Here is a 13,686-nt window from a genome sequence, read left to right on the forward strand (position 1 = left end):
GCACTGTCCCCGGGGCGCGATTACGAGTTGCTCAAAATCGTCTCAATCGGAAAGTGTCTCAAAAAGTGTCTCATTTGCCCCGTTCCTATTGGTCGGTCGTGACCAGCGGCCATATTGGTTTTTTGCGTCACCGGCCGACGTCAGAAGTGCGCCAGAAGTGGTGACGTTGCTTGCCTAATTATGCGAGCCGATTGAGACGATTTCTTGAGACGAGTGGTCTCAAACCGCTCGAGACAGAAAATGGCGGTTGTTTACATGGCCGGTGGCCGCGGTGTAAGAGGGTGCATGAAGACGGTTTTGACGTGCCGGACGAGTTGTTTCGACGTTTTGACATAGGAAGGAGCATAACGGCTGTGCGACGAACTCGGCGTTGAACTTGGAGGTGTGCGGGTGAGTGCGCGGTCAGTGGAGCGGCAAGTGCCTGTGCGCGCCTTCGCCGCCGGTGGGTTTCAAGACACCGTATAAATGAAGTAAACGTCGGCGTAGCCCAACCGACTGTGCAAGTGTTTGCGGTGAGTTGCGGAGACCACTGTCAAAGTTAAGTCGCAGAAGGTGCGCGCTTTCCGGCGAGACCCCTCAAGACAAGGCGGCGGCGAAGGTGGACTTCCTTCGCATAAACTTTCGCCACCGCAGTATCCCCGGCGGCGTCATCCGAGCATCATCCGAACGGAACGGCGCCACCAACACGAATATCGAGTGCTTAACCCGAAGCGGGCGGCATGAGTTGGTTACGAGGCGGAAGAGTGATTGTTGCCGCAGTGACCGGGCGTGCCGGCTCTTAATTCCCGCAGTGAGATTGCAAGCTCCCATCAGCTGCACCGGTCTGCTTCCGTATGTCGGCAGTTGCTGCAGTGTGATTATTCATGGTCGCCGGGTATTTTCTGAACAAAAATAAATGTAATCACGCATCGCCCTTGGAGCACATTTGCCATCGATAGCAGCAAGGTGAGTTCACACTGGCGAGTCGCGGAGGTCGCGCGACAGGCTTAAATCGATTTATTACGCTCCCTCCCCGCTTTACATGTGCTTCGCAAACCGTAACTAATTGACCGAAATCGGTCGCCTAGAATACTAGCGCGACGATTGCAACTCGCCAGTGTGAACTTGCCTTAAAGCTGCCTTCGCCGGTTTTCGAGCCAAGCGCTCCTTCCAAATTGTTCTCGGCAGACTCGTAGCAATCACTGCCTTTAAACAGATTTTTCCGCGCACTTAAGACGTCTGCGCAGTACTTTGATTCTGCGTAATGTGTAAAAAAAGAGGACAGCCGTCGAATCAGCTGATTTTTTTTCTGGCTGCCATGTTTACGATGGCTGAATATGTGCGTGGAGGGATAAGGCTGAATCGGTTGAATCAGGCGGCAGCTCACGCCGCCTAGCCGCCGCTACCGACGCTTTTCCAGCGTCAGCGCACCCTCGCGGCAGCAAAAGTGACTGAAGAGCAAACTTAATTGCAAAATTGAGGACGCTTCTTCTTTTGCTTCATGTCGTTGAGTTTGAAACATAGTTTGTTAGCGAAATAAAACATTCTTCAAATTATTAACGGCGTGTTTACAGCAAAACTTTAGTATACGGTCCCTTATTGAGCAACTAAATGCTTCCTGGGTGGAACCCTACTATTAGACACCACAACCTCGCTGCTAATTGGTTGATTCCGCGGTCAACAACTCGCGGTGTCGTCGTTTTGACGTCAGAGTCTCAAAATTGAGACGAAAACTCGTAATCGCGCCCCTGGTCTGCAAATGAACGCGGGAGATTGCCTTCATGACTTATTACATCGTATAGACTTACGCAGCTTACTGCGGAAAACTATTGCTATAGATTAAGCCACCTGGGGGCATAAAACTTAGAACAAGCTCCCCTATTCTGTGATAATATCCGCGTAAAGAAAATAAGGAAGCGGACAGTGTTTTAGAGGAAATAAGGAAAAAGGCAAGATCTTGCGCCACAACGCGGGTGAAATAAACAATGACAGCTCATCGACAAGAAAACAGGGTCATATGGTGTGACACACAGCATCCCCCTCTCCACTCCCCTCCCCCCGATCATGAAAACGATAACCTTGTCCCAGCGAAAATCACGAGCGGAGCAGCAGGCAAGCAGCAGAGCGAAGTTAAGGAGTAAGACTTACTTAGATTCGGAACTTATCCGGCCAGTAAGCTACGCGGCTTCAGCTCCGGGAGAACCTAGTTCCTTCAAGCAGCCGGACCGGAGAGGCATTGTTTTAAGGCGACTTTTCATTCTCGCCGGCTTCCTTCGCGTCATTTCCGGCGGATAACGTCAGTCGGAAGCAATTGAACCGCTCTCGGACGAGACGTTGCAGCCCGAGAACGGTGTCACGTTGATTTATCGCGACTTCGAAAGCGATTCCGGTGGGGGAGCGAGGCCAATACTAGCGCGCTCTGCGTAAAGCATCGGGAGGCCGCGTCCCGCGTTGGTACCGGAGGTGAAAAATGAAGGCATCTGGTTCCCAGGATATCTGCAGCTGGCCGTACTAGCCGTTAGTATAGACTGCCTAGTTCTATTATGAGGCCAGAGAGTTAGGAAAAGGCGACATCTATACTTCGCCTGTACACCCGAACGCTCAGAGCTGGACTGTTATTGATAATGTACACAGACAGAGCTTGACAGAGCCGCAGACCCTTCCATGTATTAGACAGCATTACTGACGCAAATGAACGGTTCTTTGGTATTCGCTGTTAGTTCTCCAGTTTGAACAGGTGCCAGAACTTGACGCCAGCGATGACGTCACGTTGAGTAATTCTCAATGGGTACGGATTTTTAAAACTTTCTTCTTTATCTTTCATCTTTCTTGCAGTGCAACTGCTCGACGTATACATGACGGACCCCGCCTATTTACAAGCATGTAATGAAATTCTCTCCTTGGTCCTAAGGTTAGGCAAAAGTTCGGAGCTTTCTCAACCCCATTCCTAAAGAAGAAAATATGACAGCATCTAGAAGCAAGCTCATCCCAAGAATTGCAAACAACCACCATTATTTTGGAAGTAGGCCTACCCCAAAAAATGAATTAAGGTGAATTAGAGGGAATTAGTGGGCATTAACGGTGGATTAAAATCAATAAGTGTATTTCCATACGATCATCCAATGAAAGCCACTCGAACATTACAGTGCTCACATTATCAAATTTGTTGGTACCGATGACGTCACGATCCTCTCAAAACAGGAAATTTCATTATCGGGAAAGTGGAAATTTTTTGGATGACGAAAACCTAAATGCTATCGCATCAAAAGCACAAGCAGCTCCTTTCGACTTTGTGTTCACAAACCTGCCATTATCTTATCACCTAGCAGCAACACTGCACGACATAAAACTTCCGGGCTTGTCAGCCACACAAGATAGGTGACATACCGGCGGGTCGTTGATGCGGAACGTGTAACTCCAGAACTCGTAGTCGAAGTTGAACACGTAGTCGCTGTAGCGGTAGCTCTGCTGCGGCGAGCCGGGCGGCGCGATCAGCTCGAGCCCCTCTTGGGGCACCGAGGGCAGCGAGATCTTGCTGAAGTCGTAGCCGACAACCACGACCAGCAGCTGGCGCGCCAGGCTGTGGTCGATGTCGAAGTTGAGCACCAGCGGACCCGACGCCTGCTCAGCTTCGCCGAACTCCCGCTTGTCCACCTGCGCCATGGGCGACAGCACCGGTAAACGACGCGAACACGCTAAATGACTGCAAGCGAGGGAGGCTGAATTCGACAATAAACAAATGAGCTGGCTGCTTTTCTTTTTTAATTCCTAAAACGATGAGGCGAACTATGCTCGAACGCAGTTGTGAGAATCGGATGAGGTGCAGCACCATGAAAAGATGCAGCGGACAAACGTGCATTTCTGTACTCTTTGAGGCTGGTTTAGCCTTTCAGTTTATAGTGCAGAACGGCTGAATTAGTAGAAAAGAATATTGACCCCCCTCCCTCTTTAACTACGACCTGTTGAAGGCTCAAAGAAATAAATAATGCTCTTCAGTGGCAAGCTAGAGGAACAGAAATTAGGATGGGCGAGTAAAAGAAATAAGAATAGCATGTCGCACCGGACAGCTTATATAGAACTCGTATGTATATAGGAGGAGAGCTCGCACCATGACGTAGTTGTCGGTGTCGTCCCAAGAGTAGCCTCGCAGCAGCAGTGAGTAGAATGCCTCGTACAGCTCGGCCTGCGTGGCCACGCTGCCCCGCTGGTCGTCGCCCACGGTGGCCTCGTGCACGTGCCACGTGCGACCCCCCGTGTGCTCCACCAGGGCGTCCAGGTGCGCGCTGGGTGTCTCGGAGCTCGGGTACACCAGACTCTGCAGCCGAACCTGAAGGCGGCGTAACATGAGCGAGGACAATGGTGAATACATGAAAGGGACACTGCTTTTCTACCGAAACTTGTGCGCGTCATCCCGACTATTAGCGCTGCCCTTGCTGATGCTTCCTTTACGAGAAAATGAGTTCGGTCCAGAAATCTTATCGATAAAAGTTCGCTGTCAAGACCATTTCAGGAACAAAAAAGAAAAAATTCCCATCCTATCCTATCCTATCCTATCCTATCCTATCCTATCCTATCCTATCCTATCCTATCCTATCCTATCCTATCCTATCCTATCCTATCCTATCCTATCCTATCCTATCCTATCCTATCCTATCCTATCCTATCCTATCCTATCCTATCCTATCCTATCCTATCCTATCCTATCCTATCCTATCCTATCCTATCCTATCCTATCCTATCCTATCCTATCCTATCCTATCCTATCCTATCCTATCCTATCCTATCCTATCCTATCCTATCCTATCCTATCCTATCCTATCCTATCCTATCCTATCCTATCCTATCCTATCCTATCCTATCCTATCCTATCCTATCCTATCCTATCCTATCCTATCCTATCCTATCCTATCCTATCCTATCCTATCACTACTGCGACATCAAGCTGTTGGCGTACCGATTAAATCCATGTTCTGCGGAAAGTCTTGCCTTGACAGCGCTATAGCAAGAGTCCGTACTGTACCGTCCGCAGACGTTTGCACAACTTTTTTACGCTCCCTCTGGGTACTTGACTGGCGAAACTGTTTTTCCTATAGCCGTAAATTAGACGTTTGCAATTACACTTGTACGCAAGTCTCAGTATTGCGCGGAAAATTTTCGCTATCTTAACACCCGCAGTCCCTAAATGGAAGAAACGAAAATGGTATACGCATCAGTTCGAGAGTTGTCATCTGTTTAATTATGCGATAAGTTAACCATTCCCGGGCACCGACACGCCATAGCGAGCGCGCTGGTGTCGGTACTTACCTGGGAGGATCTCAGCGACTCCTGGAAGCGTTCAGACACATCAGCCTCCATGTCTCCGTTGCTAAGCAACAGGATTACTCCACCGGCGGCAGCAGAGCCATTGGAGCTCGGGTAAGGAAGCTCGCGGTCCTCGTTCAGCATCTGAATTAATAAGTGCGCTCGCTTGAAATTCGGGAGAATGCATAACGACGGACACACGCGTATAAAATAAAGCATTGCTCGCTTCTTGGGGTATTCTTCGGTATGGGCTCGAACATCGGCTTCTCTTTAAGCCCATTAAGCACGGTATTATGCGCGACGATAAGACCGGGCGGCTCGCTTTCACATGCTAATCAGGATGTTATACATAACATCAGGGATGCCCAGTATGCTCGTCTCGTGTTATCACTCCTCCCAGGCGTTCCGGAGGAGCTTTAAATCAAGTTGCTTGAAAGAGCTTTGGGCTTGTCACACAAACCGCGGTATAGGACGCGGCCAAGTCGGAGGTATTCAAGCCCTGTGGTGTCGCACATGCGCAAGGCATTTGCGCACTGCGCAAAGTTGCGCACGCTCACACACTCAGTTTTATTTTTTTACCTCTTTCTTGAAGCTCTCTGTACTGTTCCGAGGCATATGTAAAATATCATGCTTTAGTGCAGCCACTTTGTGCAGTCGCGCACTAAACGAATTTCAAGGGCGAGGTTATCTGCGTTCCTTTTGCCTAAACACAGTACATGTATGGGTGGTATGACTGCTTTATGACGTCACGGTCGGATGTACTAATTAGCGACTACGTCACCGGTTGCTCCCGGGGTTTTGTTTCATCTGGCTTGACGCCGTGTCGTCTCTTTCGATAGTTGATATAAGAGTGAGCGATGTATTATGGTCGATTTACTTTCGGCAATCAATCAATCAATCAATCAATCAATCAATCAATCAATCAATCAATCAATCAATCAATCAATCAATCAATCAATCAGTTTATTTTCAACATCAACGGTGTTGAGGGATCGCAGACAAAAAGCTGAATATGGGCTTGACAGGGTCCGCGGTCCCGTGAACATGGAAATGTACAGCAAGCATAGGTACGCGATCATACAGTTTCACACATCTGATAGATCACAAGTACTTCGCTCATTCAGAAGAATCGGGAGTAGATATTTCAGCATTTGTTGCCCATAATTAGTGCGCAGGCGTGGAATTTCCCATTGCAGAAGTTGGCGAGTGTTGCGTACGAATAGTTTAGGTGACAAGTTAGCGATACTACTAAGAGCTTTGTTGTTTCTTTTAATACCTGCCTGGTAACGCTTTCTTAACGTCGTCTTGTAGATTTCAGGGACATGTGTTTGATTCAGTTCTGTGAAGATAGGTTTTGTGTGGCTGTCATATGGAACGTTCGTGATTATTCGAACTGCCTTTTTCTGCAATCTGTAAAGTTTGATGATATTCGTGTTAGTGGTAGTGCCCCACACCAAATGACAGTAATGTATAATTGACAGAAATAAAACTTTATATATTAAGAGTGTGACGTTTTTTGTAAGCAAGATCGTAATGATGCGAGAAGAGTTGTGGGGTGGCACCGTGAATGGTCTCACGCGGTCTGCAAGCTCTGTAGTCTCACCTGTAGCGCCCTGGAGAGGCCGTCCTCGATGGATGAGTTGAACTTTGGGTTGGGCGCCGGCAGCCGCTGTCCCAGCTTGGCTCGCGTTACCGAGCTGTTCATGGTGGTGAGCGGGAAGCGTGTGGAGGCCTCAACCTGGCCGAACGCCACTAGGCCAAGCCGACTGTCGTCGGGCGCGTCCATGCGCGCGAACTTGTCCAGCGCCCGAATCATGAACGCCCGTCGGTCCTGCGAGAACGTTGGCGAAAAGAGAGGAACTTTTAATCGAATGATCCATTGACTGATTGACTGGCTGCCCGCACGATTGATTTACAAGTTGATGGAGCGATGCATTGTCAGCGATGCACTGTCAAGGACGAATCAGGTGTCAACTCCGCAGTTAAAACGCAAACACGAACACACATAAAATATTGACTGGAGGAGAAGATACACTAATAGATTTTGTTATCAGTACAGCGCTATATGCCGTGGAGTGTGAACAGCATGGAAGAAGGAAGACTCTGAGCGAACGGATACATCTTTAAACATTCAATTGAAGTTAACTGAAAATTTTCCGCACGTGTATGTCAACACCAATTAAAAATTTGAAGTATGCATCAAATTTACATAAAATCTTACTAGTAAGCTTAGAACTGCGTTTGTCCGCACGTCGTATTTCCCTCGCCGCACTGTGATCTTCAAGAGGCGACACCACCAACTAACTAGCCCAGTCGTCCACATTATTCCAGCAGCGGCAATCGAAGTTCCGAAGTAATAATCTACCGCGCAAGCATTTATTTTATTTGCCCTAAAATCTCCTCATTCTGGCTGATCACGTCCATGGCTTCGTTCGTATACTGAGACAATGTAAGGTTGCGGCCACTGCTAAATCATGCGCCGTAGTAAAGTACATATCGCTGGGACCGGAGATGCGCAAGAACACGGCAGCTGCAGAAACTTGACAGCTCTCATGTGAGAGCATCATTTCAATGAGAACTCTCGTGGCAGGCATCACACAGCGGCTAATCCAGATAAGACTGCGTGGTCAGAGAGTCGCGTTTGATTAACTGGAGTGACGACACAATCTGCATACGGAGAAGGTGGACAGACCGAGAGAGAAAAAAAACAACAACAAAAAACGAGCAGGCAGCGTCAGTCTAAGGGTAATAAAAAACGTGCACACGAAGGAAGGTTGTCCATGAAAAGCGCGAAGTTAACTCCGCAGGACGACGATTTAAGCTGACCTTTGCTACAATTACCATATAGCACGCCAAGGTACAGAACAACGCCAGAAAGACACTGCACACGTACACTTCGGTCTTCAATTCGTTCGCAACGACGGCGGTATAGGGCCATTTCTCCGCAAATATTCTGTGTACGCAAACGAGGGCATGCTTCGAAAACAAAAGCGCAGCTCTGTGCGTCGTGAACTAGATCGAGGCAACTGTGCAAACGTAAACCCAGATTCCGCAGATAAAAAACAGACAAACAAACTGTAACTAAGCGTGGCCTTTGCAACCGGTCAAACGAAGACGTTGAGAGAGAAAAAAAAGCAGCCGTTAAAAATAAAAGAAAACACGGGCAATAAAAAAAAAAGAAACACACAGTCGCGTCGCGGGCGCCGCGCAAACACGAGCGCGCGCGTTAACGGCAAAAGCGGGGAACGCGAGCGCAAGCGAGCCGTTCTCCCGGCCGCCAGCTCACGCTTTGTTCCACGCTTCTTTAAACACACCCGCACGCACGCACAGCAAGGAATACCCAACACGCACGCACGAACAGGAACAAACAGATGCTCGAGATTTTCTTACGCGCGAAAACGCGCTCGCGACCCGAACAACACGGGCGGAAGCGAAAGAACGGAGGGGACAAAAACTCCCCAAGAAATCGTTTCCGGCCAGCGACGACGACAGACGGCGACAACGACGGCTCGAAGAGCACGCGCAGCAGCGTCAGAGGAAGAAGAGCGCTTCTGAACATGACAAGCGCATTGTTAGTCAAGCGAGCGAGGCGACCGTCGCGGGCTCTCCCTCGCACTCCTCCTTACCCCTTTCCCGCCTCACCCCTCGCCGAGGAGCGCGGAGGCAACCTATTCAAACGACGACAAGGGGATTCCCGATAAAGCAGGCAGCGACAGAACGATGGACAGAAAAGCAGAAGTCGAAAATGGCGACATCAACTAGTCGAGACGTTGCCGCGCATTCGGCGGCGGCGTCGACAAGGTGGAAGGAGCGAAAGGAAGGACGTCGCCCGTTGGAGTTGAAAAAAAAAACAATCGAAAAATAAACAAAAACTGGGTTGACGACGAGAAAAGAAAAAGAAGGCGACGTGGAGGGGAGGCGAAGGCTCTTTTAAAATTTAATCACCGAAGGTCTTCCGGTATGCCGTTCGTCGTTCGCTCCGTTGCTCGCTCGCACCATCCGTCGTCGCCTCATTCGCGTCGTAAAAGCAACTAAAGTACGATTTCTTACCTGAAAGCGACATGTGAGCCAAACTTAAAGCGCGCTGGAAGGTTGTTGTGAAAGACTCACTGACAGGTAAGAGGGGTGTATAAGGAACTAAAGAGTAAAGATAACTGGATGTTGCCCATCGCCCCCACCCCGAAAAAAAAAGATGAAACGAAAGATAAGCTGCACTATACACCTGGTTTTTGTTGGTGCCTGTAGAGGACTACAAACGGTGAAGGTGTACAAGCGAAATGGACGCGTCAAGGGCAGGCTATCTTCGCACGCCCGAGGGACGAAATTACCAAGGAGGAAGATTCCATGGAAAAAGCAAGACGATTCAGGGGCGCGTTTTCTGTACATGCGGTTTCTATAATCGGGGCACGTGACCGACGTGACAGCGTTAAAGACTCCATTCAGCGGCCTGGGGTCCTTTTTGTGGATCACTTCACCTAGGTTCTGCCTAAATGCCCATGTATGCCGAATTGATCATGGTCTACTTTACACTGCGGGGAGTCCTCATACATACTACTGGGTGAGTAGGCGCCTCCACCCTCCCCCATTACCACACTCTCGACAGCGCAGTCTCGAGGCAGCTCCCGACTATCTGCTAAGTATCGCCCTTAATGCGAATCGCATCCATCCTACCGTACGATGCCCTCACTACCACCTGCCAGACATTAGCAGGCGACCGCTAACACTATCTTCGGACATTCCCACAAACGCGAGCCGTCGATCGCATGCTCAACCCATGCCGCTCTTCCCGAGAGCACGTCCTACGAGCCGCCAATCCGGTCAACCAGAAAAGACCAATGACCTGAGCGAGGCGCTAAGCAGAAGCAAGAGGAGTCCTGGACTGTTGAGCCCTCCTAGGAAGCAAGTCACAACTATTTTTCTAACAAAGCTTATTTCTCCTCCTCCTCGTGAATTAAAAACATATTAGCACTAGAGCGCCGAATTGCGACCTCGTCTCACGGCCTGCGGCACACGACAGCGCGGATTTTCAGCAAATTTTGATAGACGCAGGCGCACTCTTAAGTGACTAGGTCACAGATTTCTCCGCTGTATAATAAAAGACAGACGACTTTAAAAAGCTCGCATCGCTTCTTCGTGCGTCACCGTCTCTTCTCTGCGCTCGTCGAGGCGGTACACTCTAGTGAAATATTACTCGACAGCTCAGCCATCTTAGTGGCCTCTTTTTTCCCGGGTCCTCCGGGCCGCGACACAGCGAACGGGTGGCGGCTGCAGTAGCTCAGCACGAGCAGGGAAACACACACCACACACACACACACACACGGCTATTCAGAGGCGACAGCAACAGCATATAGCCGATGGCGGCGGCGAAAGCGGCCACGGCGGAGGAGACTCAACGCCGCATCAATCATGCGCGAACGTAACGTCTTAAGAAATTGAGCCTGTCTCGCTCGTGTCAGCGTACTCAGTCTGTGAGAGGAGGCCGGCAGAAAAAAAAAAGAAAAACATGACGGCTTTTAATTTTAAATATTTCCCGTGCACTCTCCCTGGCACGCTAAAGGAATAAAAATATTAAAAATAAATGAAAAAACTGGCCCCGGGGTGGGCGGTGGGAAATCAAAAAGAAAATAGGGGCAAAAAATTACAGCAAACTGGGCCCGAGTTTTCTCTTTGGTTTTTGTTCGCGGATGTCTGACGCCCGGAGCGGCGTCTTATCAGGAGCTCGCAGAACGCGGCGTTCGCCTCGGCGCCGCTTTGCTTTTGGCAGGTCGGTTCGGAAAGAGAATGTGGACGAGGTGGCGACAGGAACGACTCGGCGCATGTTTCTTTTCCTCTATTGCTTGCTCGTGTGTTTTGAGTGTCGCGCCTGAAGAGAAGAAAATGTTCAAGGGATGGTCATAACTTCGCTGCTGCCGGTAGATTTTCGCTTATCGTTCAAGCGTACCGCTTAGGCCTGGAGCAAGTCTTTATCGACTTGCGACTCGTTCCTGCTGCGTTTTGGCGTGCTGAGCACTAACAAAAAAAAAATTAAAACAGAAAACAGAACGACGGAGACGAAGGTCGTCTAACAGGTTGGAATGAATACATTGCCGCCTTTAAGGTTTTTATTAAAATGGAACCACTTTATATGATTCGAAATATGCTGAACCGTATATAATATGCTTCAAACCGGGCCTTACCTTAGCTGCACTGTTAAAGGTACGTCCAGAAAATATCACAAGGCGCGTTTACAAATAGACAAAAAGAAAAAAACAACTACGTCCTCAATATATCTCACCGCATTCCTTGAAAACGAACAGGCATGATACTCAAGCACAAGCAACCAGCTAAATCACAGAAAATTTCACGAATCATACGAGCCCTAGGAGGCAACTATGATATCGACAAAAGCTAGTGCTTCATGTTAGTTACTGCATGTAAAACAGCGCCAGAAGGAAGCTGATGAATAAGTAAAGAATGAAAAGACTGGCGCAGAGCCACAGAACACAAATTGCTTTTTGCTTATTCGCACGCATACACATTCACGAAATAATAATAACCGTAAAAAAACCGCCATCGCGAGAACCCAGCTAAAAGACGCCCCCTCAAGGCCAGCGACAGTACAGAGGGTAGAGGTAAATTTGCGAGATTGTAAGTAAAATGGCTTCAGCATTAATAAAACCTTACCTTTATCCGGGGAGTGAGTTCGCTTTAGTAAATGCTTTGCGATTTTAATAAAAGTTCTGGCTGAAGATAAGGAATCGCGGAAAATCGGCAGCCTTGCTGTCAATCGAGACAGTAACCAACACGACACGCGCTAGTTGGGTTCCCCTGTAAAGCTTCAGTTCTAGCAACATGACCATTTTTGAGAAAAAGCCCGCTTGTCTCCCCAATGCTTGCTGAATTTGTTTGTAAGGCTTGTGTTCTTGCAAGCCGACCCGTTATGCAGAAAAGCCCGCTTGTCGCACGAAGAATTTAGAGTGTAAAGGGAAAGGTTCATATAAGAGGAAATGAAAGACGCAGTAACTCTCTCACTTCTCAGTGGACACTCAAACCGCGCCATGAGGGAAGGGAGGAAGGAGGGAGTGAATGAATAAAGAGAGAAAGGTGCCGTAGTGGAGGGCTTCGGATTAATTTAGACCACATGGGAATATTTAATGTGTACTGACATCGCGCAGAAAACGAGCGCTGGGTGGGTTCGAACCCATTAAGGGTCAGTAGGCGAGCGCTCTAACCACAGAGCCACCACGGTGAGGTTTTAAATGGACATTGAGGACAAATAAAGGTTGGCCTGCATCGATAAGGTTCCACGCTCTAATTAGAAAAAGAAACAAATATTTTTCACCATAAACTGAGCCTTTATAATCTAGAATAGACCAAAAGACTTAGTACAGGTGGCGCCATCAGCGACCGATTTCGAAAGCAAAATACGTGCACTAAACACACATTTTTCGGTGAAGATCGCAGAGGCTGCGTCGTAGCGCCATTCACTTGAAAACGGTGGCAATCCGCCATTTTCGGTGTGGGCAACAGGAGTTTGAATTGGGAGGGTATAAGGTTTTTGAACCCATTTTTTTTTTCGGCAATAAATGCGTCTTTTGCCGCGAGACTAACATTGACAGCGCCAGAAAAAGCCAAGATATTATCACTCGATTACCACTCTGGTGGAAACGTACACTCCGAGGCAGGGACTCATTTAACACTGCGTTTTCAACTGTCCCTCTTGGAAACCCTAAAAAGTACAAAATTGCATTCCACGACACACCAGCGTGAGTAAATCTACGGCTAGTGCTTATCTTCTGAACTATGATTCAAGGACGCACACACTGTCCTTTGATATGCGTATGATTTGGGACATACGCACCGGCATTGCTGTCAATCCATCTCTTCACCTGAGCAATTATTTATTGACATGCATACAATAAAAAAATTCTCTGTTATCTATGAGAAGCTAATTATCCAACATACTCACACGCTTCTTCAGCGAACCAGGTTTCAGGAAAGTAAGCTTGTTCAACTAGATACAATAGCTAGGCGCGACAAGCTGTCTCACTCAGTAACCTTGCGTTCACCTAGATCCCTTTGTTCCCTCAGATGTATTGATTTGCGCACAAAGCATTCTTTCAGCTACATGAATTTGCTCAAATATATCCCCTTTTCCCCTAGATGTATTCATTTGCGCACAAAGCATTCTTTCAGCGACATGCATTTGTTCAAATAGATCCCTGTTTTTCCCCTAGATGTATTCATTTGTGCACAAAGCATTCTTTCAGCAACATGCATTTGTTCAACTAGAACCCTTTCTGCAAACAGCAGCGTTTAATTGGTTTGGCGTGTTTAGTCAGTTCGACTTGTCTAGTCTAGTTAGCCTAGCAGGTGAAATGTACATAGTTGGTCGCCTCTGGTCAAGTGGGCACGTCTGGTTAATGG

General features: G+C 48.3%; 1 protein-coding gene across 2 annotated transcripts in view; it reads right to left on the reverse strand.

Moving 5' to 3' along the window:
- Positions 1 to 13,686, reverse strand: part of LOC149358769 (calcium-activated chloride channel regulator 2-like) — a 458,350-nt gene that overhangs the window by 20,415 nt on the left and 424,249 nt on the right. For both annotated transcript variants that reach the window (XM_089570958.1, XM_089570957.1), the window contains 4 exons: positions 6,884 to 7,111; positions 5,284 to 5,424; positions 4,088 to 4,306; positions 3,367 to 3,633 (listed from right to left, as the gene is read on the reverse strand). In XM_089570958.1, the coding sequence (XP_089427084.1) occupies positions 3,367 to 3,633; positions 4,088 to 4,306; positions 5,284 to 5,424; positions 6,884 to 7,111 (855 nt within the window). The remainder of the gene's footprint in view (positions 1 to 3,366; positions 3,634 to 4,087; positions 4,307 to 5,283; positions 5,425 to 6,883; positions 7,112 to 13,686) is intronic.

Source organism: Amblyomma mixtum, chromosome 2 (assembly GCF_055824585.1).
Source record: "Amblyomma mixtum isolate Tamu chromosome 2, ASM5582458v1, whole genome shotgun sequence".
NCBI classification, from domain to species: Eukaryota; Metazoa; Arthropoda; class Arachnida; order Ixodida; family Ixodidae; genus Amblyomma; species Amblyomma mixtum.